The sequence below is a fragment of the Gallinula chloropus genome (assembly GCF_964237585.1).
Source record: "Gallinula chloropus genome assembly, chromosome: 9".
NCBI classification, from domain to species: Eukaryota; Metazoa; Chordata; class Aves; order Gruiformes; family Rallidae; genus Gallinula; species Gallinula chloropus.
This window is the reverse complement of record NC_140094.1, coordinates 21,983,915-22,011,156: the sequence shown is the minus strand read 5'-3', so window position 1 is coordinate 22,011,156 and position 27,242 is coordinate 21,983,915. Positions and strand designations below refer to the sequence as shown.

At 43.7% G+C, this 27,242-nt stretch overlaps 1 protein-coding gene across 1 annotated transcript in view; it reads right to left on the bottom strand.

Annotated features, from left to right (window-relative positions):
- The window catches only part of LOC311194616 (neuronal acetylcholine receptor subunit alpha-7), a gene marked incomplete at both ends in the record, with an annotated part of 35,105 nt that extends 10,953 nt beyond the window's left edge, over positions 1-24,152 (bottom strand). Inside the window, 3 exons of the mRNA XM_084267782.1 lie at positions 3,118-3,162; positions 22,869-23,008; positions 24,098-24,152. Coding sequence (XP_084123908.1) covers positions 3,118-3,162; positions 22,869-23,008; positions 24,098-24,152 — 240 coding nt within the window. The remainder of the gene's footprint in view (positions 1-3,117; positions 3,163-22,868; positions 23,009-24,097) is intronic.
- Between the last annotated feature and the right edge of the window lie 3,090 nt (positions 24,153-27,242).

Here is a 27,242-nt window from a genome sequence, read left to right as displayed (position 1 = left end):
ACCTGAAAGGGCAGAACAGGTAATGGCAAGCATATGTGTTAGCAGCTCCTGTGGCCTGAAGTTAGGCAGCCTCAGGAGCAGATACTCAGCACCCACTGCACTGTCGCTCAAGCTTCCTTCCAGGCTGGCACTGAGGGCATGGGAAGCATCCTCCCTGGGACAGCCCTGCTCCTTCCAGCCCACCCTTGACTGCCAGTGTAGGCAAGGACTTCTGTGCAGGGCCTTTGATCTGCGTTCAGCATTGCTAAATCCCAGGCAGTCACTGAAACACATGGTTGTACACAGGCATGAACAGAAGTGCTGCCCAAACTGCAGGCAGCTGAGTGCCGCGCTGGAGCAGCCCTAGCAAGCTGGTTAGGTTACCTCCCTGAGAAACACTAGCATGAGCCGCTGTATTTTCCTGAAACTGAGGTCAGACTTCACCTCTTAGTAAGCAGCTGACTTGCCAGGATTCGAGGGTGGTTACTGTTGCATGCAAAAGGTATAAATAAGTGAAGTTCATTTCCTTTCACAACTTTTTTCCATATAATTTGTGTTTCATTACACTGTGCCTCTGCCTTTCCCTTTATGATGTTATTTACATTAATTTCACACAACTGTAGACATCACATAACTTAGTGAAAGCTTCTACAGATTTACAGTGCTGTTGCAATGTCAAGTGATAGTCTTTTAAATGTAAACTTTGAAATGGGTGAGTACAATGCATACAATAAGTACAACACGTATCTCTTCAACAATCTAGTGACCATGTGAGAATCTTTGACAGGCATTAGAGTCAGAAAAAAATTGCAGTGGGTATTGTAGAGGTAATGTTACTGATCATTCTTGTGGGGTACTGCCATCAAGTCGTTGTGTGTAATTCCTTGTGTTACTGTCACTGGCAGGTCTCAGGTTGATGCACCACGCGAGTGCCCAGCTGGCCTCACTGCAGGTGTTCAGATGCACTGTTGTACCTCAGAGCGGTGCTTGTAAAGGACCATTTTGTGGTGTGCAACACATCTAACAGCATCCTTCACATCCTGTGTAAAGCTGCCATTACACGATTTCTTGGCTGGTGCTTCTGTATTTATCTCACTTGGTTTTTTACTGTGAATTTGTAGCACCTTGTCACCTGGACAGATGAGCTGAGTTGTGCATTGCTTTCTCCTCCTGCTTTACAGGTAACAGTTTTTGCAGAAATCTTAAATTGGGTAGCTGATTGCTCATAGGTTTATTGTTCCACTGCCTGCTTTCTTCACAGCTCTCTGGTTAAACTGTGTGTCATGCTCTCTACACACACCTTGTGTCAGTTAATCAACTGCTTCTTGTCATTTTTTTTTTACATCAATTTTTATAGTAAATTGTTTCAGGTGAACTTCCCAATAGACAAATGGCACTGTATTTTTTACCACTTAATCTTCTGTCAATGTAGAAATAGAAGATCCTTGTGGTCCCTGTACTTTTTACCATGTCCAGCCATGCAGACAGACATGATGCGTGGTTTTGAGGCATTTAAACCTGTGGGCATAGTGGCTGCCAGGCTGGGGCTGGCAGGCTGCAGGCAGCTGCTGCAGAGCTCGCTGCCTCCAGCTTGGTTGTGTGCAGCAGGCTCTCCTGTTCGTTTCCATCTCAACTGAGCTACAGTACTTTATATCAGTATATCCAATCATTTCTTACTCACATCTCTTAGGAGTTATCGTGGCCATTATGTCGTAGCATAGGGTGACTCTGAATGATGCAGACAGTCAAAGGGTCATAGGAAGCTTAATATTGAAGTCTGTGTTAGAGATAACATCAAGCTGATTGTACAGTTGCTGTTTAGCCGTGTGTACAAAGTGCTTACCCATCCGGCTGGACACGAGCTGCCTCGTTTTGTGTTAACTTTAGAGCTACAGTCTCCACTGTAGCTGAAGTACATTTGATGCGGGTTAAAATAGCTCGGGGTACTTGGGTTAGTATTAATCGTGTGACTAGGCAAGGCTCCTGCTGCAACTTGGATGAAGTTTAAGATTTTGATACTGAAAGGCATTGCCATGGAGATAGCGGTCAGGATCAAAGGGTCTCTGCACAGAAATACTCCATTTCTATTCCCTTCCAGGTTAGTTTCTGTATTTAAGTATTTCAGTGATGACTAGGTAAAATACATTTACAGTAACATCTTGGACTATACACACATATATATATCAAGAAAGGGAGTAGAGAGGGAAATTCAAGGAAAACCATACTTCAGACCATTTAGCATAATAAAATGACAGTTTGCCGTAAGTGTTGAATCTGCTTAGTAGTCCAGCGATGGACAGCTAATACACAAACACTTTTTTTTCTAATATGTACACAGGCCACGAAGAATGGCTACATTCTTTATGATCATCAGGCAATCTGATCATTGCAGCCTTGACGTGCTCCACACACCCTATGTGCTGAAGTGCTTGAATAAAGAGAAATACAGGATATGTGAAAGAATGGGGAATTTCAGGGCGGGGAGGAGAACACAACTTGATAAGGGATAAAAGAGAAGGAAAATAAGTGATAGCTTCTTGAGTATGAACTGTCATCTGTTTTCATGGTAAGAAATCACAGCAACTCATTGTAGCTCAAAGCCAAAAACATCCCATATTTGACAGTTTTAATCTTACTGTACAATGAGCCTGTACAATAACATCACCTAAATGCTTCTTCCGTGTCAAGTTTTCTTTGTGAATAAATGGAATAGCCATGCTAGCCTTTGTAGGGCATCAAAAGTCTTTCCTTTGTTTCCTAAGGCCTACCACAGTGCAAGAGAGGTCCTCTATAAAAAGCTGTTACTGTAAAATAAAAAAGAATACATTTAAACTGAAGGAGCTGGTTAAAGAACTGAAAGGTGCAAAGTTTCTGTGGAAGCAGCAGGCTGCTTTTGAGTAACGCAGCTCTTTGGGAAGTTCTGCTTAACCCAAACAGTTCCGTGTCTGGACCACGCCTGGGAATTCAACTACTGGCAAATTCTTACCCTGGCTGCTATAGCTCCCCATCTCACCCTGTCTTTGTAAAGCATAAACTTACAGTAGCACTGTTTTAGGAGCTCATAGTAGTCAGCTAAAATTCAACAGATTAAACTGAAAACCAAAGGGGGTAAACCCCATGCTTTGTGTCAAAACTCACCATTTGCAGCCAGATGTTTGTTGTTAGTACTTGATTCTTTTCGTCCTGAGAGGAAGGAGGAGGAGAGGAAGAAGAAAAAACCAAAACCACAGCTTAGTATCAGATAGTTAAAGCGACACCAGTAAAGATCTTTGACTATTATGAAATAGCCAGTTGTGCTCAGGTAGCTTTTAAAGCAAAGGGAATCACAGCCTCAACCTTACTGCAATTGAAGCTTTCAAGGGTACTTCTTAATGTGTTTTGTGTTACCATAGTCAATCAAACTGTTTCCTGAGGGTATCCTTCAGCCAGACTTCCCTGAGGCTCCTTTAATCAAGACCTTCAGAAGGCAAAGCAGATGGCAGTAGTCATTTGTGAGGAGCAGCCCTCTCACTAATTAACCTTACACACCAGGCACATGCAGGTAATAGAAAAAAGATTGAACAAAGAAAGTGTGGCTAAGCTGAGATGATGGGTGCTGAGGCTGTACTCAGGAGCTTCTTAGCAGGCACGTAGCACCACTTGCATCAGTGGAACCATACAAAAAGTATTGTATCAGCTTTACTAGAAAACTGGTGTCAGGGCAGGACATTGCTCCTCTGCCTAGAACAGTTCTGATTCAAAGGCCTTCCCCCTTGCCTCCTGTGACCATTTGCTGTAAGTTCAGGTGACACAATAGGCTTTTAATGCTGCACTTAGTTCAAGAGTTTAGTTCTTCACCCCTCGGACACAGGAAAACGTTGGTGACCTTATTTCTGTGGAGGTACTGTATCAGTACCCACTAGGTTGTGGAAGCTAATGGAATATATTACATATACCATCAATATTAAGTATTCTCCAAACTGAATGCACAGGCCAGTCCCAATACCAGTCAAAGCTTCACTCACAGTCTAAGGAAGTGTCATGGCAAGTTTGTCACCTGTGCAGAATCAACTGTCAGAGTTGCTGGTATGTCTGGACCTCTGAACTTAAATTTGTCACTCCTGAACTTAAATGTTGTTCCTAAATGCCCAATAATGGGGGAAAAAAAGAGTCTAAATTCATGCAAAAAAAGAGTTTCTTTTTTTTTTTTATAATACTCTTTACTCCTTTGCTGTTGTTTGGTGAGCCTCTAACTGAACAGGAGTCGTGAAAGACCTTTAACTGGAACCATCATAGAGCAGCAAAACAGTAAAAGGTTACACATTTAAAATCAAATGCAGTGCTAGAGACAACGGTACTTTTAAAGCAAGCGAAGCCTTTTGAGGAGCAGCATCAGAAGCATGGCAGTTACTAGGTTGTGTATCATCACAACACACAAACAAAAAGATTTTAAGTGAAGAAGCATATTGTACATGAATAAAGTCTGCTCTCAAATGCACATTCTTACCTTCCTTTAAAATGAATAGGAAAATAAAAAATATGAGGGAGCCCAGCCCACAGCTAGTGATTCAGCACTTTTCCTCTCTATTTTGTGCTTCATCACCTCCGTTAACCTTATTTTTTCAAAACTATCTCAAGTGAACAAGTCATTTGAATGGCATCCTGGGGAAACAGGTCTCTCTAACCCATTGGTTTCAGGAACACATTATGAAGCTGCGTTGAATTGTCATGCTGAAGGTATTGCTGAAGCTGTCAGCCAGGCAAAGCAGTAAGTCATTTGCAATAGTAGCTGTTATCCTCTAGTCATACAAGCATTTATTTGGTACCTCTCTCAAAAACCTGCTTAGAGAGTTTGAGTGCAACAAAACTAGTTTGCACAGCATCTTTAACTCATGAAGAAGAAATCCTTAAGAGACCATTCGTATCACCGTGAACTAAAGTCCTTAATTTGCAATGCTTATCTTTAGACATGTAATGCTTTACACTTTTCTATTCACCATAGCCATTTTTAGGTCAGATGTCAATACCACCAGTGATAGCATCACTAAGTTGGATAGTGCTTTCTCAAAGCTCTGTGTGAGAAGCTGTGTGTGCTGTCCCAGACAAGTGTGACAAGTTCTTATAACACACTGTCCCATCTGTTGCACTCAAGGAAAGCCAAGAGCACCACTGCTGTGTGGTTTCTCTACAGGGCAGGCAGTAGTGTTGCTTTGCACTGGTATAACTGGCTACTCAAAAGCACAGAGCAATTCAGAATCCATTATGTGGTGGGAAGCTTGTTTCAGGACTATTAGCTGAATGGCATGTACTCCTGCATGGTTAAATTCTGAGTTAAACTCACATTTATTCCCAGTGTGATCTCTTTCTACACATGAATGGCCCCAGCCTTAGATTAGTGAAGTTTCCAAAATTCCCTTTTCAGCAGCAGGAAAAGGTTGTACTGCAGCTGGAGTGCTGCTGATGCTTAAGCTAATGATGTGCAGTGGGGATTTATTTTGAAGCTCTGAGCCCACAGCATAGTCAGAGGAGCTATTTTAGGAGTTACCAGAAAGGAGCTCTACTATCAACCAGCACACCTCTCAGAACCAGGCTAGAGCCCTGCCGCTGCGTAGCCAGACTGGCAGAGCTGGGGGGGCAGCAGACTCGGTCCAGCTGTGCTGCTGGCCCAGTGATTCAGCTGCTGCCACACTGCCCGCCCACGGCAGCTTTGCAGATGTATTCTGAAAGCCAAGAGGTATCCTGAAGTGTGATCTTTCACTCAGATGTAGCTCAAAGGGGGAATCCTGAGAGCATTAACTCAAAAGTAACTTGTAAAATGAAGGTGAGACCTAAGTATGAATTTACCGTGCTGTTTTCCTGGTGTTTCTTTCTCTTATTTTAAGCATTTAGGGCCTGAAAGAGTATATTTGAGCAAAATAACTCCCACTTGGATCACTATATTTAAGGTTCCATCAGCGTTTGAATCGTAAATCCCATCATTGCTCTTCAGCTATAAAAACTTTGCTTCATGCTGAGACTTGGTTTATAGTGATGGGTTTTTTATAGTGTTTGTTGGAGCAAATGGCTTCCAACGTTTTAGTCATTATCGGATTGACTCACCCATCACAGAGGAAAGATTCTGATTTCAGAGGGTTTGACCCTCTCTGTGGTCCCAAGAGAAGCCTGGGAAAGGTGGGGAGGAGACATCCCACAGGGTTTCTCCTGGCTAGGGGGGCAGTTTGGACACCACTTTAAAAGCACTGCAGCAAACTGCATTAAACTGTTTGTTTCATCTGAGTTGTGCAGTAGTTTCCCATAAAATGATGGGTGGGCTTATGCTTTGTGGAACTTCTTCAATTTTTGACACTTTGCAATATTTTGTAAGCATGTACAGAAACTGTTGAACACAAAAGCAAGGCAGTTCTTATTCCAAACCTTTCCTACTGTAAAGGAGCAAAGAAGGAGGACTTCACGGTTTATTCTGAGATGCCGGGAAAGTAAGTGAGAGAACGAGACCAGGAACTGCTTAGTGTGTTTGGGAGTGGTGTGGGGTTTTTTCTCACGCCAGTTACTTCAGGTACGTTGCTGTTCTGATAGTACTGGCTGAGTAGCGCAGCTAAGGAAGAGTCAGGTTCTATTCACTCAGTGGGAGGTGGGTGGGAGGCTGCTTCAGTCCGCTTGATGGATAACTGTAGTCATGATCTGTGAGGGCAGATGGCAGATTGCTGCTGCTCTGCTTATCACATTATTTTATGGCAGTGTAGCTAATGAAGGAAAAGTAGCTGAGGAAGATCTGAATGGTCCTTCACTCACTGGTAACAATTTCTGGAAGTTTTTGAAAGGAACTGCACTGTCTCCATTCTTTGAGTCCCCATTTCTGGTTTTGTCTGTCTTTTCAATTTAGAGAGTCTGTCAGACTGATCACCTTTGGAAAGACAGTATTAGATTCTCACGTTATCCTTCCCTTACCCTGTGTTCCATAGAATGTATAAAAGGAGAGATGAAAATTTGACAGTGTCATTAGCCTCCACATTACAGAATTTGTAAGGAACGTTATCTGCTGCCTTTGGAAGGGATCTCAGCACATGTAGTATCCACACGAGAAGAGCTGTGGGGGGAAGTAAAATAAGCCTGCGGCCGGTAGACCAGCATGCAGGCAGTGACATGCAGAACCTAGTGAGAAACACATACTTCCCAGAAGACTTGTATAAAGTGATGTCCTGACTAAAATCCATCAGCTGTAGTTCTTGCACTTCAAATACACATTCTTTAGTTTTACATGGTTGAATCTCACCTAAATTACGGAAAAAGTAACTCCTCTTTGAACTGCTCTTCAGTTACTATGAACCTTAATAAAAGAGTTTGCAGGAACATTTTAAGGCATCCCTCATTGTACCAGTAATGCTAATTTCCTGGTTGGTACCTCATAGCAAGACTGAAGTTAATAGTTGTAGTCTGAAGTTAAAAATGGGCTGGCAGCCAGTGAGAGACATGTAAGGCACTCCCCATATAGATTTTCACTTTTCTTTGCTTGTTATTTTATCCTACTGAAACCAGCAGGTTAATCAGTTCATTAGCTCTTATCTCATTGTCTTAGCACTTGCTCATTACACATTCTCAACATCTTCTGATCCACAGTGTCAAATTACTAGTACCTAACGACTTTTTCCCCACATCATTTAAAGCCCTGTTATGTTTAATTTTTGCTTGGGGTTTTCCACCTCTTCCTTTTTAGGGTCATGTATTGAGCTCACTAAACTGTATAAAGTGGAAAAAGCCTGAATTCGTATAGGATTACTGCTGAGAGAATGGGCTGGAGGGTGAGTTAAGCACTCTGAAAATGGCCAGTTGACAAAAGATTGATGCTGCAGCCATAGTGACATGATGAATCTGAGCTCCTCAAAACTTAGGGAGAGTAGAGAAGGGGTGGGACTTCTCCATTCCTGCACATCTCCTGCAGGAGAGGTTAGAGTAGCATGTGGTCCAGCTTCACCCACCACAGGCACATCTGAAAACACCAGAGTGACCTCATGTGCTTTGTAACAATAAGTCAACATGTGCAACCACTGCAATTATCCTCTTCCCATGTGCCAAGGTTAATGCTAACCTTTTGTATGAAAGGTGGCTCAGTGGTTCTTAGTGATACAGGGAAAATTGAATTTTGCTACAATTTTCATTGTGTCACTATATTCTTCTTGAGACAGCTTCAAACTTAAGCACACAGTGGTACCTGCTGTTCTGCCTTTCCCCATAGCAGTGAGATTTTTATATAAAACCATCTGTGACTTAGTCCTGTAGTGGTACAGCTGGGAAGCAGCACTCCTTCAATATTACAGCAACTGTTGCAAACTGTTTAAACAGAGTTTAAAAATGGTGAGCTTTACTACACAACCTAGTCAGCATGGTGTGTCAACTCGGCATGACTTGGCCTGGGGCTTGCGCTTGCCTTAGGCCAGTGCTCTTGACATTTGCTGCTAACTTGCCCTGATTCTCTTGGTGCTAAAAACCTCCTGAAAGTTGGTTTTCATTATTTTACACTCAGCTGCTCCATGCTGCTAGCGGCAGTACTGAAAGTTGAAGGCATTGAGAACATCACCCTTTCTTTTCCACATCCCACTTCAAAGCCCAATTCAGCCCAGGGGTACCTACAGCTAGGATGTTATGTGAGTCTGCAGCTTTCTCACCTTCCAGCTCTGACTCTCTCCAGCCTTTCAGACCTTTAGGAATAAGGTACTGCAGCAGTGCTCAGGATGTAGCTAAATATCTTCTTATGTAGCATTAAGGTGAGTTTTGCAGTTAACTCTCTGAAATCCAGCCTGGTAAAGTCTTCCTTACTTTGTACCCTTTCTGATTCAATTTCTTCTAGCTTTTATTTTATCAAAGAATTAAAATCTTAAGGCAAACTAAAGAGTAGTTAATTAAAGTGAAATTAGAAATGAAAACTTCTTATCTGTTGAGCTCTTAGGTTTATTAGTTTTGTGATGGATTGCATGTGAATTGCTCTGCATACTCTGCATGCTGAAGGTCTTTGTGAAATAAAGAACTGTTCTGTAGACTTGCTACTGACTGAGGAAAGCAGAGTTTTTGTTGCTGGAGGTAATACAGACCAGCACGGATTGCTGCCACTACCCATTCTTATTTTTAAGAAGGCTGACTTTGGACTGTAAATTCAAAGAGGAACAAAGCAATAAACGGCTATTCTGGGACTAATTGTAACACTTGGTTATGTAGGAAACCGACAGTTTCCCAGTAGGGAGACTCCCTCCTCACCTCCCCTCCAGCCTCTGCTTTCATGCATGATACAGTGAGTAAAGTTTTTGAAGTCCCCTGAATCAGTGGCCAAGAACAGTGCAGGGCAAATCTTTGTTCTCCAACACAGCCTGCCGTCCTAAGCACTTTCTATGATCCTGAAGGACAGAGGAGCAGTACCAGTCCCAGATGAGGTGACAGTTCCTCTGGTTTCCCTTTGAATTACAAAATCAGATCAGCCTCTTCATGTGAGCGCTGCAGCAGAGCTGGACGAGAACCTGTGCTGGGATGTGCATCTGAGAAGGAGAATGCAAAGTGTTCCAGCCAATGACTCTTGTATATATTGGCCCAATTTTATAAATGAATTTATAAACACTTGTAAGAGAGGGCTACTGTTAATCCAGTGATGTTTCCTGCACGAGACTGGTGGGATTAAGGTTTGACTCTGCGCTCTTGTTCTGTTTGTTTATTGTTCTTGCTGTGTTTCAGAGCCATGGCCCACATTCAGTGATTCCTCTGTCGGGCCATGTTCACTAGAACTCTCTCTTGTACAAAGTCAGGAGTGGGCCACACTTACTAGAAAATGCTGGATAAACCAGCTCTTTAGCAGACAGTGCTCTGTGTTAGCCAAGACCTCATCTTGCTTTTGCTTCAATTTGGTGCAGCTTCTCACCTCCAAAAGATCACCTATCTTCAGAAACGTTTACTTAGAGTGTGATGTTTAAAGTTGCAGATACGGAAGATTTATTCTAAAGCAGTAGGTCCTTACATCATCTTTGAGACGCCCACATCCTGGCTGGCTTATGTATTTATTGCCTGGGCTGTGGAGTAAAACATGCCAGCAGAACTTGAAGCTAGCCAGGTGTGCTGTCCTGGCTCTAACTGTTGGTATCACCCTTGCAGCACATAGTCCTTGGTGTATGTATCGTTATTTGTAGGACTTTCTCCTGTCTTGGCAGTTGGTAAGCAAGTCCCATCGCAGACGTGTGAAATTGTTCAGACTACTTACTGTCTTCTGGGGGTTTTTAATGAATTATAAATGTGATTAAATTAGTAGAAAATATACTTTAAAAAAATTACTTTATAAGTCTTCCTTCTAACCAACAAGCACGTTATTTTCAGCAAATTAAACCCAAGGATAATGGTGCCTAGCTACAAATTACAGCGCAGCAGTGCCAAACGACTACAGGACTGCTACGAAACTCTGACAGAGCATGACAGATTTCAGCATTGCTATAAATATCCTTAGCAGTGCAGGCTTTGCACACAGTTACACAGCTCAACATGCAGCAGCTTAGGCTGCCACAGCTGCTGACATTAGTTCCAGATGTTTGTATGTAGTAACAAGGACAGGCAACAGACAGAGCAGAGTGAAAATAATGCCAAGTGTTACCACAAATGGAAACAAGAGTCTGCTGTTGGGTGCAGAGGGTTCCTGGGGTAGGGTCTGCAAAGGAACAAGCTTTAGCCATGGTGAGGCCTCTTATAGTGAGCTGCTGGTTTCATATAGTAGAAACTGCAGTAGGATGGTCTGAAGTCACTGGGTGACACTAGTGAGAAAGAGCGGGAGAGGAGGAGAGGAAGTTCACTGTGAGGGGGGGGACATGCACTGACCACTAGACTAGCTACAGTTCTGGTCTGTGCTGAACACTTGAGCCAGCACATACTTAACACAAGGTTTGCTATGAGCTTACCCCCAGTTACAGTTCAGACTTACTGACTGTAGAGCTTGACCTGTGTGTCAGTCTTAAAAACCTGGGGATTTCCAGGTATGTGTTCTGCTTGGGTATTGAAGCCTGGAGTTCACCTGTACCATGCGCTCTTCAGGTATGCAAGGAGAGAAACAAAAGAGCAAGGAGGTAAACCTGAATAAGAGAGACAAGTAGGTTTCTGCTAATAGCTGAAGTCCTGTGGAAGTTTTAAAGATTCCCAGAGTTAAAATGCTAAAGTGTTACTAAAGCATTGGGTGCTGCTGGGATAGGAGCAGATACTCACTTTTGGCCTTTTGACTATCTTAATTTTCCCTATAAAATAAAAATTAGAATAATGTAATTTTAGTTTTATCTGAGTTAAGGCTGAGTTGGGAGCATGAGATGCTTAACTTGATTCAGGTGAAATTCTGAGGACAGTGGTTGTTTAGTTTTGGGGTTGTTTGTAATTGTGTGTGTGCGCTCTGTTCTGCAGCTCTGAAACACTCCCGTGGTTTCCCTGCAGCAGCTAACCTCAGGTGCCTTCCCAAGAAACATGTGCTCTCTCCCTGGCTCCTCTATTTTGCTTTAGCAAAGAAAGGCAGAGTTTGCTCAATGCATGCACAGGACTTCCCAGCTGGCTGCACACCTTAGACAGCAGAAAAGCTGCTGGAGAAAGAGCACAGACGAGCTGTCTTGACTCTGGGCCGAACATCTGTGTGAGGAGCCTCCTTAAAATGTGGGAATGCGTTTCTCTTGCACACGCACTCTGAGAAGGTGTCACGGTCGCGCTGGCCACTGCCTGCAAGAGGGCTTCCTCCTGGCAGGGGCCTTCGGATGGATTTCCACTGGCTTTCGCAGGAAGGAAGCAGAGATTATAAATATGGGTAGGAGCCTCGTGCTGCACCATTTCTGTTACCATGGGGACATAATTGTAACAGAAGGAGTTTTCTTTTTTTTCCTGGTACATCATTGTTAACAAGAGATTGTATTTAGATTTGAACACATTCATCTTTGCCAAGGCAAGCAGGGATCAGGTGCACGATGCGCACAGGGTGCAGCCCAGCTAACAGCATACAGCAGCACGGCTGGTGTGATAAAATACTTTTTTGAAGAGCAAGAGGGGGAGGCTGCATTTTTTCAAGTTACCCTCTGAATTCCCAGGATTCATTGAAGGTTTCACTGAGTTCAGTTCTTAAATACAGCATGGAGCTTAAAGTGCAGTTACATTCATTGCAGGCTGCAAAGTAACAACTGTGTTCCCTTGCTTTGTTTACAAATAATTCTGGATTCCTTTGTATTGCCGGGCAGCCTCCCATTGAGAGGACTGAACCCTGAATTAGTGTTAAATACCGGCTCTAGGTGCTGATTAGCATTGTCAGTCTGACACAGATAGGCATCCCGGCTCCGCAGGCATGCTGGGGTCTGGGGACTACCAACCCTTCCACAGGCACGGAGGGATTAACAGAGCCCCCGCAGCCCCACTTCTCAGAGTTACAGCAAGAGGGAATCAAAGCTTTTGACTTGATTTATTTGCCTAAACATTAGCTGCAAAACATCAGCCTTGAAAGGGCAAGTTATTGCACCCGGATGTAATGCCAGGACAGCATTGTATCAAAGGATCTGACTCTACTCTTGCTAAGCAACTTGAAGTCATATTTGACTTTTCATTAAGCTTTTCTTCAAAAAAATGTTCATAAATCTTATGGAAATGCTGTTATATGTGTATTTTAGCAAACTAAACTAGAAGGAAAGAGGGTGATGTCTGTCTTGAGAAACATGAGAAAGTTAAGGGAGAACATGGAGCTGAACACAAAGCTGTCTCTTCCTCTCCCTTCGTGTGACCAGAGCACACAGCTCCAGCCATTCTTCCATTGTTGGGAGTAATGGCAACAGAAATTTCCACACCTGACTGGATCATGTTGTCCATGTTTTAGCATCAATTCATATGCTGAACCTTCAGAAGCTTTGAGGAACACCAGAGCCATGGAGATAGAGGCATCTGACTAGGACACAACCGTGAGGGATGGCTCTGTCTGTCTCCTACAAATGGATGTAGCTGAAGCTAGCTTCAGAGCACCAGTTAGCAGAGTGCCATTACTCATCCCAGACAGTCTCTCTGACTATATTATCTTGTCTCCATCTTTCCAAGTGCAGGCAAATTAGGCAAGAAGGAGTAGGTCTAATACGTAACGTATTCCATCACCCTCTGTGTATTGGGGTCTCTGTTCAAGCCAGGACACAGCACAGGCATCACCATGGCAATTAAAATTTAATTCCCTGGAGGAGGGTACAGTACAAAATCCTTTGCTTATCCTACTGAATGTCTCAGTAGCTCTTGACACAGAAGTGTTACAAAAACACCTTAATAATTAAGGAAGAGAGGATAAATCAGCATTACAGAAATTCTAGTTATTCCTTACTCTGCATCCTCTGAGGGACATGTTTGAGAGTCCTCTTTTACAGGGTCTTCATTTTAAACTTGCTCTGAAAATCCATACGGTCCCCACTTCCTTTTAATGCCTGTAACATGTCTCTGACAAAGAGAAAACCCTGAGCTTGGCTGAGAGGAATGTACTGGTGAAAACCAACTGTGTGTCTCTCTCTTCACAAATGCAACAAGTGTCACGACTGAAATGTCAGAACACCTACACAGTCCTTCAGGCAGCTGTTTTCTGTAACACAAAAGAGCAAAGTCTCTCCTCTGAAAAGAACACCTCTGTCTGCTGCAGTCAGAGATGGAGGGAACACTCCAAAACCCATGAAAATGCTGCTCTGAATTTCTGGAGCTCGGTGAGTGATTCAAATTTCCCAACACTCATTATTTTTTCTGATTTCACTCTTGCATTGGCCTGTGTCTCTCCTCTTAAATACTTCACTGACACAACTGTGTAGGGTTTGAGAGTAATTACAGAGATGCCAGCCACAGAGATATGTTAATGCTCACAGCTAAACACAGAAAACAAGCCAATAAAAGTCCAGAGTAGCAATGCTGTATAATTAAACATGTGCATGGGTCCACCACCTCTGCACGTGGTTATTGATTGTCTTCCATTCAGGCACCTGCATCACGAGGATCATATAAGCGATATGGAGATGTGATTATAGGCCATGCAAATACAGCTTCACATTGCTACCAGAGGATTTTGGAGGGATGAACTGGATAAATAACATATTCTTACAGTGCTGCCAATGAACAGGAACATGGCTTTGTGCCATGCTCTTAGCGCTGCCCAGTTAGCTGCTGTTGCAGCCAGTGTTAACAGCCTTTCCCTTTTTCAAACAAAATTCTAGCTTTAACAGGCATGAAAATGGAAGCATCAGTGAAGGTCAGATCTGAATATAAGTTTATTTCAGGCTGCTTCTGGGTATTCTTGGAAAATAATTCTTTTCATTTTGAATAAATTTTAAAAATCCAAAGTAAATTCATTAATACATTTAAAAATGCATTATTTAAGTAATTAAAATTCTAATTGAAGTTTAAGGTCTATTTTTCTATAGATGTGCTTGTACATACATGCTTCCTGCTGCCAGCCCATTGTGAGATCTTCCTCTCCTTTTTTTGCCTTTTTTGAAACTCAGAGATATATTTAGACTGGGAACAGTCGGATTGTTTAGTGGTCTATTCAGGCGAACAGGGTGAGGAGTTCAGGAGAAACTGAAGAATTCACATCTGTATCATCTAAATTTGAAGTAATTAACATTTGAATGTTTCTATGTTAGTATGCTGTTCATAGACAGAAGAGTGTTTGCTTGCAGTCTGCTGACAATACTTTGTTCAACTGCTGTCAGCACTGTTGGATTTGTAAATTACCAGAAGCTTTTAATAGTGTGTGCTTTCCTGAGAGCAAAGCGGGCGCCTTATCTGCAGGGCTCTGAGCATACAGCCCTACAACAGAACACAGAGCAGAGACAGAATACCACTTACTCCACTGTCCAAGAGCCATGGCTCTTTGACTCTTCAAAAATGTTAAACCACATTTAGGAATCTGAGGTAGTCCCCAAGCTCCTCTGGTAACAGAGGGGCTCCCAAGGATGGGGTTAGGGGCACTGCTTTGGCAGCACTTCCTGGCTTCCCTCACCACCATGCCTGAAGCTGGTGCAGCTCCTTTCCTGCCAGCTTGGGACCCGCACAGATCGCATGACCGGAGTGGGGCAGAGGCTTAACGTGTGGGTTGCTCGTCCCCAGGTAATTCATCCAGCCCCCAGCACTTCCAGAAGTCTTCCCAGAAAAGAAATGGATATGAACTTGAGTTCTAAGTAGTGCCATGATGTAAGGTCATGGTACTTGAATACGACAGAAACATTGCCACTTTAACTGTATATAGTCCTAAAAATAACCAGAGGAAGGATTCGCTATGTTACAGGGAGAGAATACTCGTTTCAGGCTCCAAACTAAGGTGAATTAAAAGCCTTAAAAGTTCTTGTATAAGAACAAGTATTGGCTAGCCAGACTGACTCCCAGAAAGTATGTTTTGTGCTGTAATTTTGTTTCATTGATGGCTGAGAAGTAGTAATAATTACTAGATGATGTGGTTTGCAATTTCTGTGGTGGTAGTAAGAGGCCCTGTGTAAAATGTGAAAGCTTTACGTTATAGATCCTGTACTCTACAGCAGTCCATCACAACAGCATCTGTTTTCTAGGACCTCTGTCATACCTTTCACAGGAAGGATGTAAACCTTCTACATCACAGGCAACAATACCAGGAGACGTCTACCCACTTTTTAAGTCAACAGGGCATCCATGCCAGTGCAGTTAGAAAACAAAGGAAGTACTGAGCTTTTATAAACTGTGCTGAGTATTTATATCACAAAGGGTGAGAAAAACGTTCCAGAAACTGTTTTGCATTACTCATTAAAAAACAAACAAAAAAAACACCCTCAACTGATTGGTATTAGGGTTCCAAAGACCTCTCCTGTGGAGCCAGAAAGCAGAACAAAAGTTCTGATGTTCACATACAATGAACATCTCTAATGTTCCCCAGCTCGCTATTATCAGGAGGTTCTTAATAGCCTTTAGTGAGCCCTTTTTTTCTTTCCTGCAAACTCCCTTAAATTAGTTTAAATGAATTATGTGCCATTCCATCCTACAGAATATTGATAGTATTTAAAATATCTTTCCAGACCTACTACTGTTAAAGACTAGGTAAAAGGAATATGCTAAAGGAAAAAAAAAAAAGTAACAAAGTCCAGAAGATACTTAGAAGCACAGGAAAAATGGACAAATATAACAGAAATAAGGTTGTGATTTCTCTTAGTGTATCAGTATCTCACTACAGTAGAAATGGTGTCTGTTGTTTAAATAGATCCATTCTCAGAATATTTCAGACTGTCACTTGAAAACATTTGTGTTTTGTGGGGAAGCAGAATACTGTTTTCTGTTATAATCCAGTATTTTCCATAGGTATTAAACTAAGTAAAAAGACAGCATATCCCAGCACTGTTCCAGTTTTCTAAACTCTCAGGAATAAATGGTGGTAGAATGGAAATAGCTCCAAGATGAAAGTGAAAATAGTTTCTCCCTTTAGCATGGAGGGAATAAAGAGCAAGCAGCAAAGTGAGAGGAAAACAAAGCTTGGAGACTTCTTCTAATGTACACAAACAAATGCTAAAAATTAAGAGAGTAGAGCAGATTTGATGAGCTTCTGCCACAACCATTGTTTGAAAAGAGGCTGCTGAGGTTTGATAAACAGCTTAGGAACTCGTTTAGCACCATTTCTCAACGACAGAGAGCCTCTGGATTTGGTTTTGTCTGTCTTTCCAGGGGTTTTGCCTCTCTTTTTCCTTCCCTTTCCAGGGGAGATGTTTGGTTTATAGTCTGTTTCTTTACAGAAGCTGTTCTGTGTCTCTGATCAACAGCATAATTCTCTTTTTAAGATTTTGAGGTATTTCACATTCCTGGCTTGCCCAGTGGGTCCAGAGGATTTGATTGGAAATGCTGAGCTGCAGATTCTATGTAGAGGCTCTCTAAGTCATTGAAGTCAACTGTACCACTTACACTGTGTAAAATGAAACAAGGACGAAAGCCCTTGAAAGTATCGATCTAAGTCAGACCAGTAACCAAGGGCAATGTAGGATGAGCAAACTTTGACTGAAGTTTGCATGCTTTCATATTGCCTTTGGTCTGCACAAATGAGTGGAACCGCCTAAAGGAACAGGATTTCTCTGGAGATTCTGCTGCTGCTCACTCCATACAAACAACTATTCAGCACTTTATTTTCCCTAACTAGAAAGTTAAAAAAGAAACAGGAGAAACTGGAAAATAAGTGAAATCTGTTGTGTAGTAAATGATTTAATTAGCTAGTAAATGTCTGGAGGAGCCGTGAAAGATTCCTGGGTAAATGGTGTTATGCAACAGAAATAGGAACTTGAATATTCATGGAGATAAATGACTAAATATTGATTCCTCTGCTAGGAAAAAAATAAATATATGTAATCAGAGTTGGCCAAAATGGATACATTCATACCCACCACACTGTTTGTCACCATAAGTCTTGCTACAGAAGTCACAAGCCAGGATAATATTCCTCCAACCTTTTCTCAGAGAGAGATGGAAAGGGCTCGGGATTTTGCTAAATATAGGACAGATTTTAAGTGAAGAACCACAGGTAGATGTCTGTGAGCAGTTTAAGCTAATCTAAATCTAAATTAAGTACAGGTCATCTAGAAAAATGACTACTCAAAAAATGGACAGAGCTAACTGTTCGGTCCCAGAGGCACTGGCACAAGCCAAAGGGGCAAAACATGAGGCCAGCAGTTAGTGAGCTCATCTCTTTCAGCAGCAGAGTACTGAGATCAGCTTAGGACATTCGCAGGATGGTGCCCCAAGTTCCACACAGACAGTTGGTATAAACTCTAGATTCAAACCAGAAGGCCCCAGAACACAGTAATGTTTTCAACACTTGCAGAGTAAAATTGCCAAAATTCCTTTGAAAAGTCTAAGGCAACACATTAGTGTCAAATAACACCAGAATGCCATTGGTCTGGTCCCAATGCAGTCACTGTTCTAGTCTTAACTTCAGCATGTTTGTTCTTAGGTTTTATTTAACACAGTCTTGTACACTTCAACAGTTACAGTGATATGAATGATTCTGGTATTTAAAGAATCTAGTCTATCAAAATATAATTAGTTTGTAAATGTTTTGGAACAAAGATGATCTTTTCAGCTGTGTTTACATATTATCTAGCACAGGGAGAGTCTGACTGTGACTACAGATTATAGTTGATGGAATGATAAAAATAATACATCTTCATGCCATGTACCCAATTCTGTCAAAGAAGGAAAGGTGCTCTAGAGGTATTCTGTACTGCTGTTCCCCAGTGGGAACATGGGAAGTTCTCCTTACATGTTAGGAAAGGAAGACTACTGTGATGATAGTTGAATACTGAAACAGGCTGCCCAGGGAGGTTGTGGAATCTCTGTGGAGTTGTTCAGTACTTGACACAGTCCCAAGTAACACAGACCTATTTGGAGCAGATGGGTGCACTATATGACACCTGGAGGTCCCTTCCAAACCAAAAGAAGACTAGGATTCTTGTGCTCTGTAGGATTCTTCTACATGTTTCGATGGCAGTGAATATTGAGTTTGAACTATTTCTGTGTATCTCAATGAATTCCAGTTCTTCGTGTCTGTGTCTCTAAGCACTAATTTGCAATGATTTTGCATTAATTTCTGAGGTTTCATCTTCTGACTTTTGGGGATGGAATTCCCTCAGATAATGTTCCTTTTGTGGTAATTTACAATGGATACGGATATGCCTGTTGTAAAAATGTCAGGCTAGGCACAAAATTAATGCCTTTGTGATCACTGTATGTGTTTTTCTATGCCGCTCACAATTCTGCATGAGGTGTTGCAGAGCAGGGACAGCTCTGCTCTGTGTGTTCCTAGTGTTTGCTCTGAACCGATAGATACTCTCCTCTGATCCTACTATTGGGATAGGTGTTACAAGAGAAAATAAGAATGCAGGGTGGTGTTTGCCTCCACATAGTGTTTTAAAAAGTGGTGGCTGTCATTTTGTCTGGTGTGAAAATCATGTAATACCAGCGTGTGTGTCAAGAAATGCATACGCTGGAACTCTGTCCTCACCACAAGTTAGGTTCATGCTCCATGCCAGCACTGAAATACTAGACAGGCAGAGGCCAAAGACTAACTTTTTGTGCAGAAGGTGGGGTTTCCACGAGGCAAGATACAGAAAAAAATAAGTAGCTTCTCTACATCACATTCCTTATTTTTTTGGCATGGTGCTGAAGCTATAACCATGACCAACTATGACCATCCATTGACCCCAGTTCTGCTCCTGCCACTAAGGACTGCAAATGCCCTTAGTATATGTCTGTTAAGATTTTCCTTCTGTGCTCATTCTAAAGCTTTTCGTTTTCTGAAGTCAGCTATTTGCAAACGTTTTCTGATTCAGATCCAGAGGAATGTTCATCAGCCTATTCGTTCAATATCAATTGCTTTCCACAAGGAGTTTTGAAACAAGATTTTAACAAATCAGAGAGGAATTAGGTTTTTTTTTTTATTTCTTCCATTAAATTGCTTGGCATTTCTCATTCTAAGATAATTGAAACAAATAATTATAAAAAGCAAAAAAAAATCTTATTCCATCTTCTGATACTATAGCAACTCATATGTCCCTGAAGAGCACTTTTGACAAGTTGGCTATCTCTACTTGGTTTTCACTTCAGGGTGATTTAATTGCAAGATTGTTTGCAAAGGCTTAAGAGCAGTGGGGTTTGTACTAAGGAGTATGGGAATGAAGCGGACTGAAAGATGCCCTAAGATCTCTCTTTTGAAAGACTTCTTTGTTTCCATTTAGCCACCCATCCTCTTCCACCTAAATTCCACCTTTCTTCCAAACTCCTTTGCTGCCTCTCAGATCTAATGCACATTCCCATTTCTCCTCTCAACATTTCTCCAGTCATTCATGTGTTCCCAAAGTGTGTTTTCCTCATGCAGTCACAGTTTTCTCTCCCCATTTACCAACAGTTTGTATAATTCACTACGCCAGCTTGCATTCTCATTAGATAGTTCATCAGATTTATTTTCTAGTGGACTGAACTAAGTTAGAGCAGTTGGCACCTGCAGGTCCCTCACGTAGTCCTGACAGTCGCATGCACATTAGCACGCAGCACCGATGAAAAGAAAGGCACTTCTGCCAGCACAGAATAGAAATAGTTGCTACTTTTAGGACAAAAGGGTTAAGCTAAAAGAGTCTAGTAGGAAACTTTCAGTGTATTTATAAAAGGTTTTATATACTGTCTCTCCTTTCCATCACCAAAGTCAGAGTGGAATGGAAGAGACTTCAAGTAAGGAAGGCTCAGTCTGTTCCAGCAGGGATCTGACAGATCTGCTCTGGATAGGTCTAACTCCCTGGTACAGCTTGTATCAGCTGAGAAGCCATTAAAGTGAATATATAAACTACAGGAAAGTATGATGGTGACATGTTTTGTTTCTAGCTTGTTAAACCAGTAATTGTTATTGCAAGTAGCTGTCATTCCCACCAGCATTTGCTTCTTGTTGACAATGAAGAAAACTCATTTGTTTTATAGTGTGAAGCTTAATTTACTTCATGGTTGGTTTCTTTCTTTGCCTGTCAATCCCAGACCTCAGAGGAAGAAATGCAGTCAGTTTTATAGCCACCAGAATGAGCTGTAACTAAACTGCCAGTACAAAAACTATGGCTTCTTTACTATTATAAAGGGATTTTTTTTAAAGGCACGTAGGATCAGAAACTCCCTTTTGAATCATATTAGCTAAGACTGCAAATGACTGACTATACCCAGGATTGGCTAGTGATCTCTGGATACCTGCCCTTCAGTTCATATGGTTTTTAATTGAACTTGACAACTCTGGAAGAAATTAAGTCTGTGAAGCTGACTGCCTGCCTGGCCTATCGCCATTTGTTTCTCCAGGAGCCAGCTGTTCATACCAGAACCACAACCACATCAGAGATGTGGTTATAGCCATGTCAGGAGTGTGAGGAAGAGAGGCACCTGCTGTTAACTCAGGAATGCAAAAATGACACTTTTAAGAATAGATGAAACTTAAGTAGGGAAAAAGCCTCATGGGCATTCAGCTTATTCTATTCAGGAAACGTTTTTGATGATGTAGAGAAGACTTCTGTAAGCTGTGTCATCACTGGGAGGGTTTGGCCATACAACAAACCTCTCCTGGGGTGGTTAATACTTAAAAACACATTAGCTTAACATATCCAGGCCAAATATGTCTGTATAGAATGACACCAGACGTGCAATTTATGAAAGCTGGGGGAAAAACTGGTCTGTTCACAGGCCTGTTTTGGTTTGGATCAAAATGTCTTTCCGAGCTCTGCTGTTCTAAAGTGAATCTGCAATGAACTGTACGTAGTGTGGTGCTAACAGCAGGAAAACCAACCAGACATTCCCCACTCCCAGCATCGGGTGTTTATCCTGGTTATCAAATAAAGCACACACTAGAGAAATGTTTCCTGGACACACAGCTGTATAAGAGGATTTATAGCAAAATCCTTTGTAGGAGACTGTACTGTCCTGTACCGAAGCACAAGTTCCTGCAGGAACTGTGAGAAGGCACATATGAAGCCAGGAGTCACCTACTACTTGTATCTGCAGAGAGTTCAGCACAAGGAGATCCCTTTTTTCCAAACTTTGTAAGCCTACCCATAATAACCATCAGTACTAAGAAAAGCATGCCCACATACAGCTAGTGGGATGTTAGTGTCTGTTCTATCAGCCCGCTGTACAGGCTTTAACCTCACACCCAAGCTGTGGTCCCACGCCTGCTCTGGCTGCCCCCTCCCAGCTCTCAGTACAGCCACAGTCTGCATCAAGCTCAGTCTGCCAGCACCTTTTGAAACTCTTGTACCCTGCATAACTCATACTCTTCCTTCTCTGGCATTCAGATAATGTCTGACCCCACGGAGCCTCTGTGCTGCTCACTGGCATCACATACATCAAAACCCGTAGACAAGGACAGGACTGACACGCTTTGCCTCTTGGCTTTAGTGGCACCGACACAGCTCACTTGAGCAGACAGTAAATACTACTCTGGAAATACACATCCTAGTTTTCACCTTCGGTCTAATAAATCTAGAACTTGCAAAAATGTGCATAGAAACTATGAGCATTTAAGCCTGCAGAGTTGTGTGTGTGTGCGCTGACCTTTAGATACTAAATGAGCTGTGTCTGGATGCTGGCAATTGGCAGCTTGTAAGGCAACAGAAAGCAAGGCACTTGTCATGAGTAATCCCATCTTCCTTTCCTTTTTTTAATGTTGTTGTGTCTCAAACTTTAAGCATCTGATGGAAAGATAATGGCGTCTTGAGGTTGACTACTAGTTTTAGGTAATTAACTTCTTATTAGTAGCCATAACTAGTTGAATTCAGTAAAAACAAATACTGAAAATCCATTTACATGGAGAGTTTGATCTCTGTGCCTCAGTGACAAGTGAAGCTTCAGTTGCTCCTATTTGAACCTAAGAGATCCTTCAGTGCATTTTACAAGCCTGCCAAGCACTCACAAAAAGCATCTATTGATACACCAAAAAACTGTGGTTGCAAATACAGCAGTAAAACTTAAGCATGCAGAATGTAACAATCTTGTCTAAATATGGTAACAAATATAACTTGGATTTTGGCCAGGACACCCCCTCCCTCTCTCCCCCCCCCCCCATCTCCAGAATTAGTGGCTGTTGGTTTTGCAGGCTACACATCTTTTGTTGGGTTTAAGTACAGTTAAGGATTGAGAAGGCAAAGTACGGAGGGAGCTTTACTGTCAATCCTTCATACTGCTAAGAAGGTTGGGAAATACTGACAAGAGATCTTATTACTTTTAAGTTTACTTCTTTAAAATGGCAGTCTAAACTTGGCATTGTGCTTTTATTATTTGTGCTTTCCAACATCTTGCAGTCTTCCTTTGTAATCACAAATCTCCATTCTGGGCAGGAAAAATCTACCTTTTTAAAGAAATAATTTCTTGTGAGGTTACAGACTCACCACATCCATGATCTGCATGAGGCTGAGAGTGAAATAGACAGTGAGGGGCTGGGAATCATTTGCAACCGGTCGCTCCAGAGGGTTGTAATTTTTCAGCAGTTCCTTATAAAGCTTCCTTTGGAACTCTCCTTGCAGGGATTCTTCAGGCACATGAATAGATAGATACATAATTAGGATTCTATATCAGAAAGTAAAGCTAGGACATCTAGCTATCAGATATTATGTATCCTTCTACCTGCTGCATTCTTAGAAAAATGCCACTGTAATTCATGGAGTTCATTAGCTGCTCCCACAAAATCTTACCACAGATATACTTTCTTTTCTATCGCAGCCTGTAAGGGGGATTCCCTCCTTGATCATTTCTTGGCTGGCCAGGAATAATAAATTCTAAAAGCTCATGGTGATTTGTCAAATTATGCACCTTCTGGTCCAGCAGCAAGAAGTAATGAAGAGGACAGATACTCCCCGTGTTTTGACACCCATCCTGGCACAGCTATAACCAGAAAAGCAGAACACAGATAGAGCAGACAGCATCAGCAAGACAGCAGGAGAAAAATGGCCACAGGTTAGACTGAATCCTGCTCTCAGGCGGCTTCAGATCGAGAACTCTTTAGGGCAAGTATTCTCCACTCTGTGCATGCGGCTACAAATAAAGTGGGTGTTCAGGGTTCATGGCAGAGGTGATAAGCACCACCTTAATATATATGGTAATATTTAGGGATGTCTGTCCTTTTTACACTTCAGGTCTAGGGAGGGTCTTTATTCTGCCGTTTTTCTACGGAGGGAGAGGGAGCAGGTCCACATGGATGGAGCAGAGTAGACCACGGACAGAGGCGTTTCAGAATGAAAGGGAATGTGGGTCGGGCTAGGAACAGGTCCTCTGGACGCGAGCCCTCCCTGTCCCTACTCCGGACAGACTTTTCTCTTCCCTCTTATTTTCTAGTCCTGAACTACCCCCACAAAAAGCCACAGTTTGCCCCGAAGCAGCTCCGCCTCGGCGGAGTTTGTCCCCCCGCCATCCCCGTTGCTGTGCCCATCTCCCGCGTCCCTTCCCGGCCGCTCCCGGCGCTGGCAAGCCCACTGAGCAGCCTGGGACCCGCCACGCCGCGAAGGATGCAGGGCAGCTGCCCCCGCCCGCCCCTGCCGCATCCCGCCCTGGCTCCCGGGGGCTGCCCGCGGAGCTGTCGCTGCCCGGAGCTGGCGGCCGCGGGAGCGCGGCGTTCACTCACCGCGCACGAGCCCCGCCGCCGCGAGCAGCCACACCGCCAGCTCCTGGAGGCCCATTCCGGGGACTCAGCGCGGAGACGGAGGGCGACGGCAGCAGCGGCTTCTCCCGCCGCCAAGCCCCGTCAGCCCGGAGCGGCGCGGGCAGGGCTGCGGTGCGGGCCGAGCCTCGGATCCGGGCCGCTGGGAGCCGCCGGCGCCCGGGGGAACCTCCGGCAGCTCGGCCCCTTCCTGCGCCTCGCACCGGAGCTCGCCCTACGGCGCTGCCGGCTCAGGCGGAGCGGAGGAGCGCTGACGGCCCGCCCCCGCGTCCTGCCTCTCCGCCTGATGGATTTCCCTCCCTGCCCTAATCCTTCAGCGTGCCCGGGCCGGAGGGGAGGGAGCGGAGCCGCTCGCAGGCAGTTGCCGGTGCGGCGCGCTGGGCAAAGCGGCCCCCGCATTATAGAGACGAGAGTGGGCACAGCGCCCTCCCCTCTCCGCGGGGCCTGTCCCCAGCCCTGCCAGCTGACGCCCTCCCGCAGCGGCCGGCCCTCCCCGCCCGCGGGACGGACGCGGGAAGAGCTAAGGGCTGCTCCGGGCGGGGAGCCAGCCCTGCCCGCGCTAACCGAAAAGCCAGAGGGCATCACAGGGCCCTTAGGACCGCGGAGCCGCCCGCCCAGCTCCCTTCCTCAGCACAAGCGCTCGGTCATTCTCCTTTGCCATCAGCAGAGGCTGCTGCTGCCAAAGGCAAGAATGCCCAAAGGGCGGCAGTGCCCCGGGCAGGATAGCGGCTGCCTGGGGGGAGCAGGGCAGATGGAGGCGAAGGCAGCCAGGGTGGGGATGGGCAGGGATCCAGGGCAGGGCCAGTCCCTGCTGACCTTTGCCAGGAGTTTGGCTTCTGGCAAGTTTTGGGGAGGCACAGGCTGTTAAATCCCCAGCAGAGATGCAGGGCTGGGGGCTCAGGTGTGACATTTTCTCTAGGTATGGGAAAACCCAAGGGGTGCTGTGTTTAGTGCCTGGCAAACACATCACTGAGTAAAATGATGTCTCAGCTCCTGTCTGGTGTGGGTATAATGTATTACAGCTGGAAAGCAGGCCTAGAATGGATGCATGTTGTTGGATCCTCTGGTACCTGTTTGTAACTTTAAGCATATCTTTGAGACCATGCATGGGATATTTCTTTCAGTCCAAATCTGTGCCCTTCAGATGCAGTTGCTGCACTAAATTAATATCCTAGGCAGCTGCATTTAAAGGAGAATGGTATTGAAGAGGTCCTTGTTGGCAAGGGGTAACCAAATGCCTGTCTTTCAAATAACTCAGCAAACAAGCAGTTGACCAGCCCATGTTAATTCTCAGCTTTAAAAATCTGGGTAATCTGTTTTGGCTGAAACACTGATCTTATTTACGTAGCCACTGTTTAAATATGTTTAAATGTTGAGTGCAGGTCCAGATGAAACTGGGACAGCCTGAGCAGCTGAGCATGCTGGTACCTCATGTGAAACATCCCCCTTTCCTAATGTGCCAGCATGCCAAACAGCCTTATCAAAGGGTAGTGAAAACCAGCATGTGGCAGTGGTAACTCTCCAAAGGGTGAGACACCGCTGACATAGGGGTGTATACTGTCAGGGTTCTCAGGTTTTTTGATAGTCTATCTAGGTGCAATTTTTAGTTGTCTCTTTTGTGGTGGTGTGTTCTTCTGTGAGATCCTGACCTTCCTGGGCCAGCTAGCAGGTAGGAGCGAGTTGGTAGGGGAGGTCTGTGTTGCTTGCTGAGAAATCAAGTGTTATTCTCCACTTATGCTTCACCCCTCCCATGGCAGTGCTCTCAGTACCTGGATTTTTGCCCTGTCTCGTTTTGGGAAGGAAATGAATTTTCTTTGCTCCTGTTAGCCACTGCTGTTTTCGGCACAGGTGCCCCAGATCTTTCTGGGTGTTCAGTAAACAGCATGAGTTGCTCAGGCAAGAACTCCGGAGAGGGAATCTGCGGTTCATGGCTGACCTCTACCGTTGGCTCGGTTTTTGTGCTCTGCACATTGGTTTGTGGACAGCTGCCTCACCCTGGGTGGTGAGGGCAGGGTCAGCAGTGATAGCAGTGTCGGAGCATGCACAACCCAAGATCTTCAGGACTCTGTTATAGGACTCAAGAGGTAAACCCTTCAGGGATTGGTGCTAAAACTGCAAATTCCAGTACTCTAAGTACGGAAAGGATAATTCATAACTATTTCTTTGATAAATCTTGACTTGGTTGTGATGGTCCCATTTGGTTTTGATGTTAGCAAATTAAAGTTTATAGGCACTTCAGAGATTCTCTACTTTCGATATTCTTTAAGAACAATCAGAAGCCCAACTCCTTGGTTAAACTGTGTCTGCCAAGGTCTGTTCCTTCTGAATGGTTTACCTTTCTAGTCAGAGACTCTGGTGTGAATGAACACAAATGGAACACAAATGCTTTCTGTGGCATCCTGGCTAACAAAAGTTAATTTCACAAATATTTACATGGGTTCTTTGGCTAGGTACTAGCAAAGAAAGAGTAACAAACATTACACTGAACTCCTCTAAAAGCCCTCACTGGTGGTACAAGTTATTATTATTAGAGCTGAAAAGCAAGCTGTACAGTCTGTGGCCAGCAGAGACTCTTTTCTTTGCCTCCAGTTTGAACCAGAGATAAGACCCACTCTTCCCTGAGCTTTAACTCTTCTTTCTGTTGTATGCTACCCAGCCAGGTGATTTGGAGGGAGCTGTTCCCCCTCCCCAGGTAATAACTTTTCAGATTCAATGATGAATGCAAGTTCATTTTATAGTTATGGGCCGTAGAAATGATTGTGGCGCTCCCAGCCCACCTCCCCCTGTAGGGTGCTTGCCAGAATATGAACAAGCCCCTACCGATTTGTTTCTCACGTACATTGGACATGATTAGACTCAGCCAGTTGTGTGCCAGTCTGTGAATACCCAGTATATTCATGGAGATAACAGGATGCACAGATCATGTCTTCACGTGAAGGTCAGGTGTAAGAAAATGTTTGTGGCAACTGTGTGTGTCTAATACCAGCGTGCTGTGCATTGTTCCTTTGTCTGGTCAGCAAAGACGTAAATACAGCATCGTACACAAGGCAGAAGTCCTCATTCGAGAAGTATTTCATAGGTATTCTGAGAGTCTGAGTGAAGCACAGAA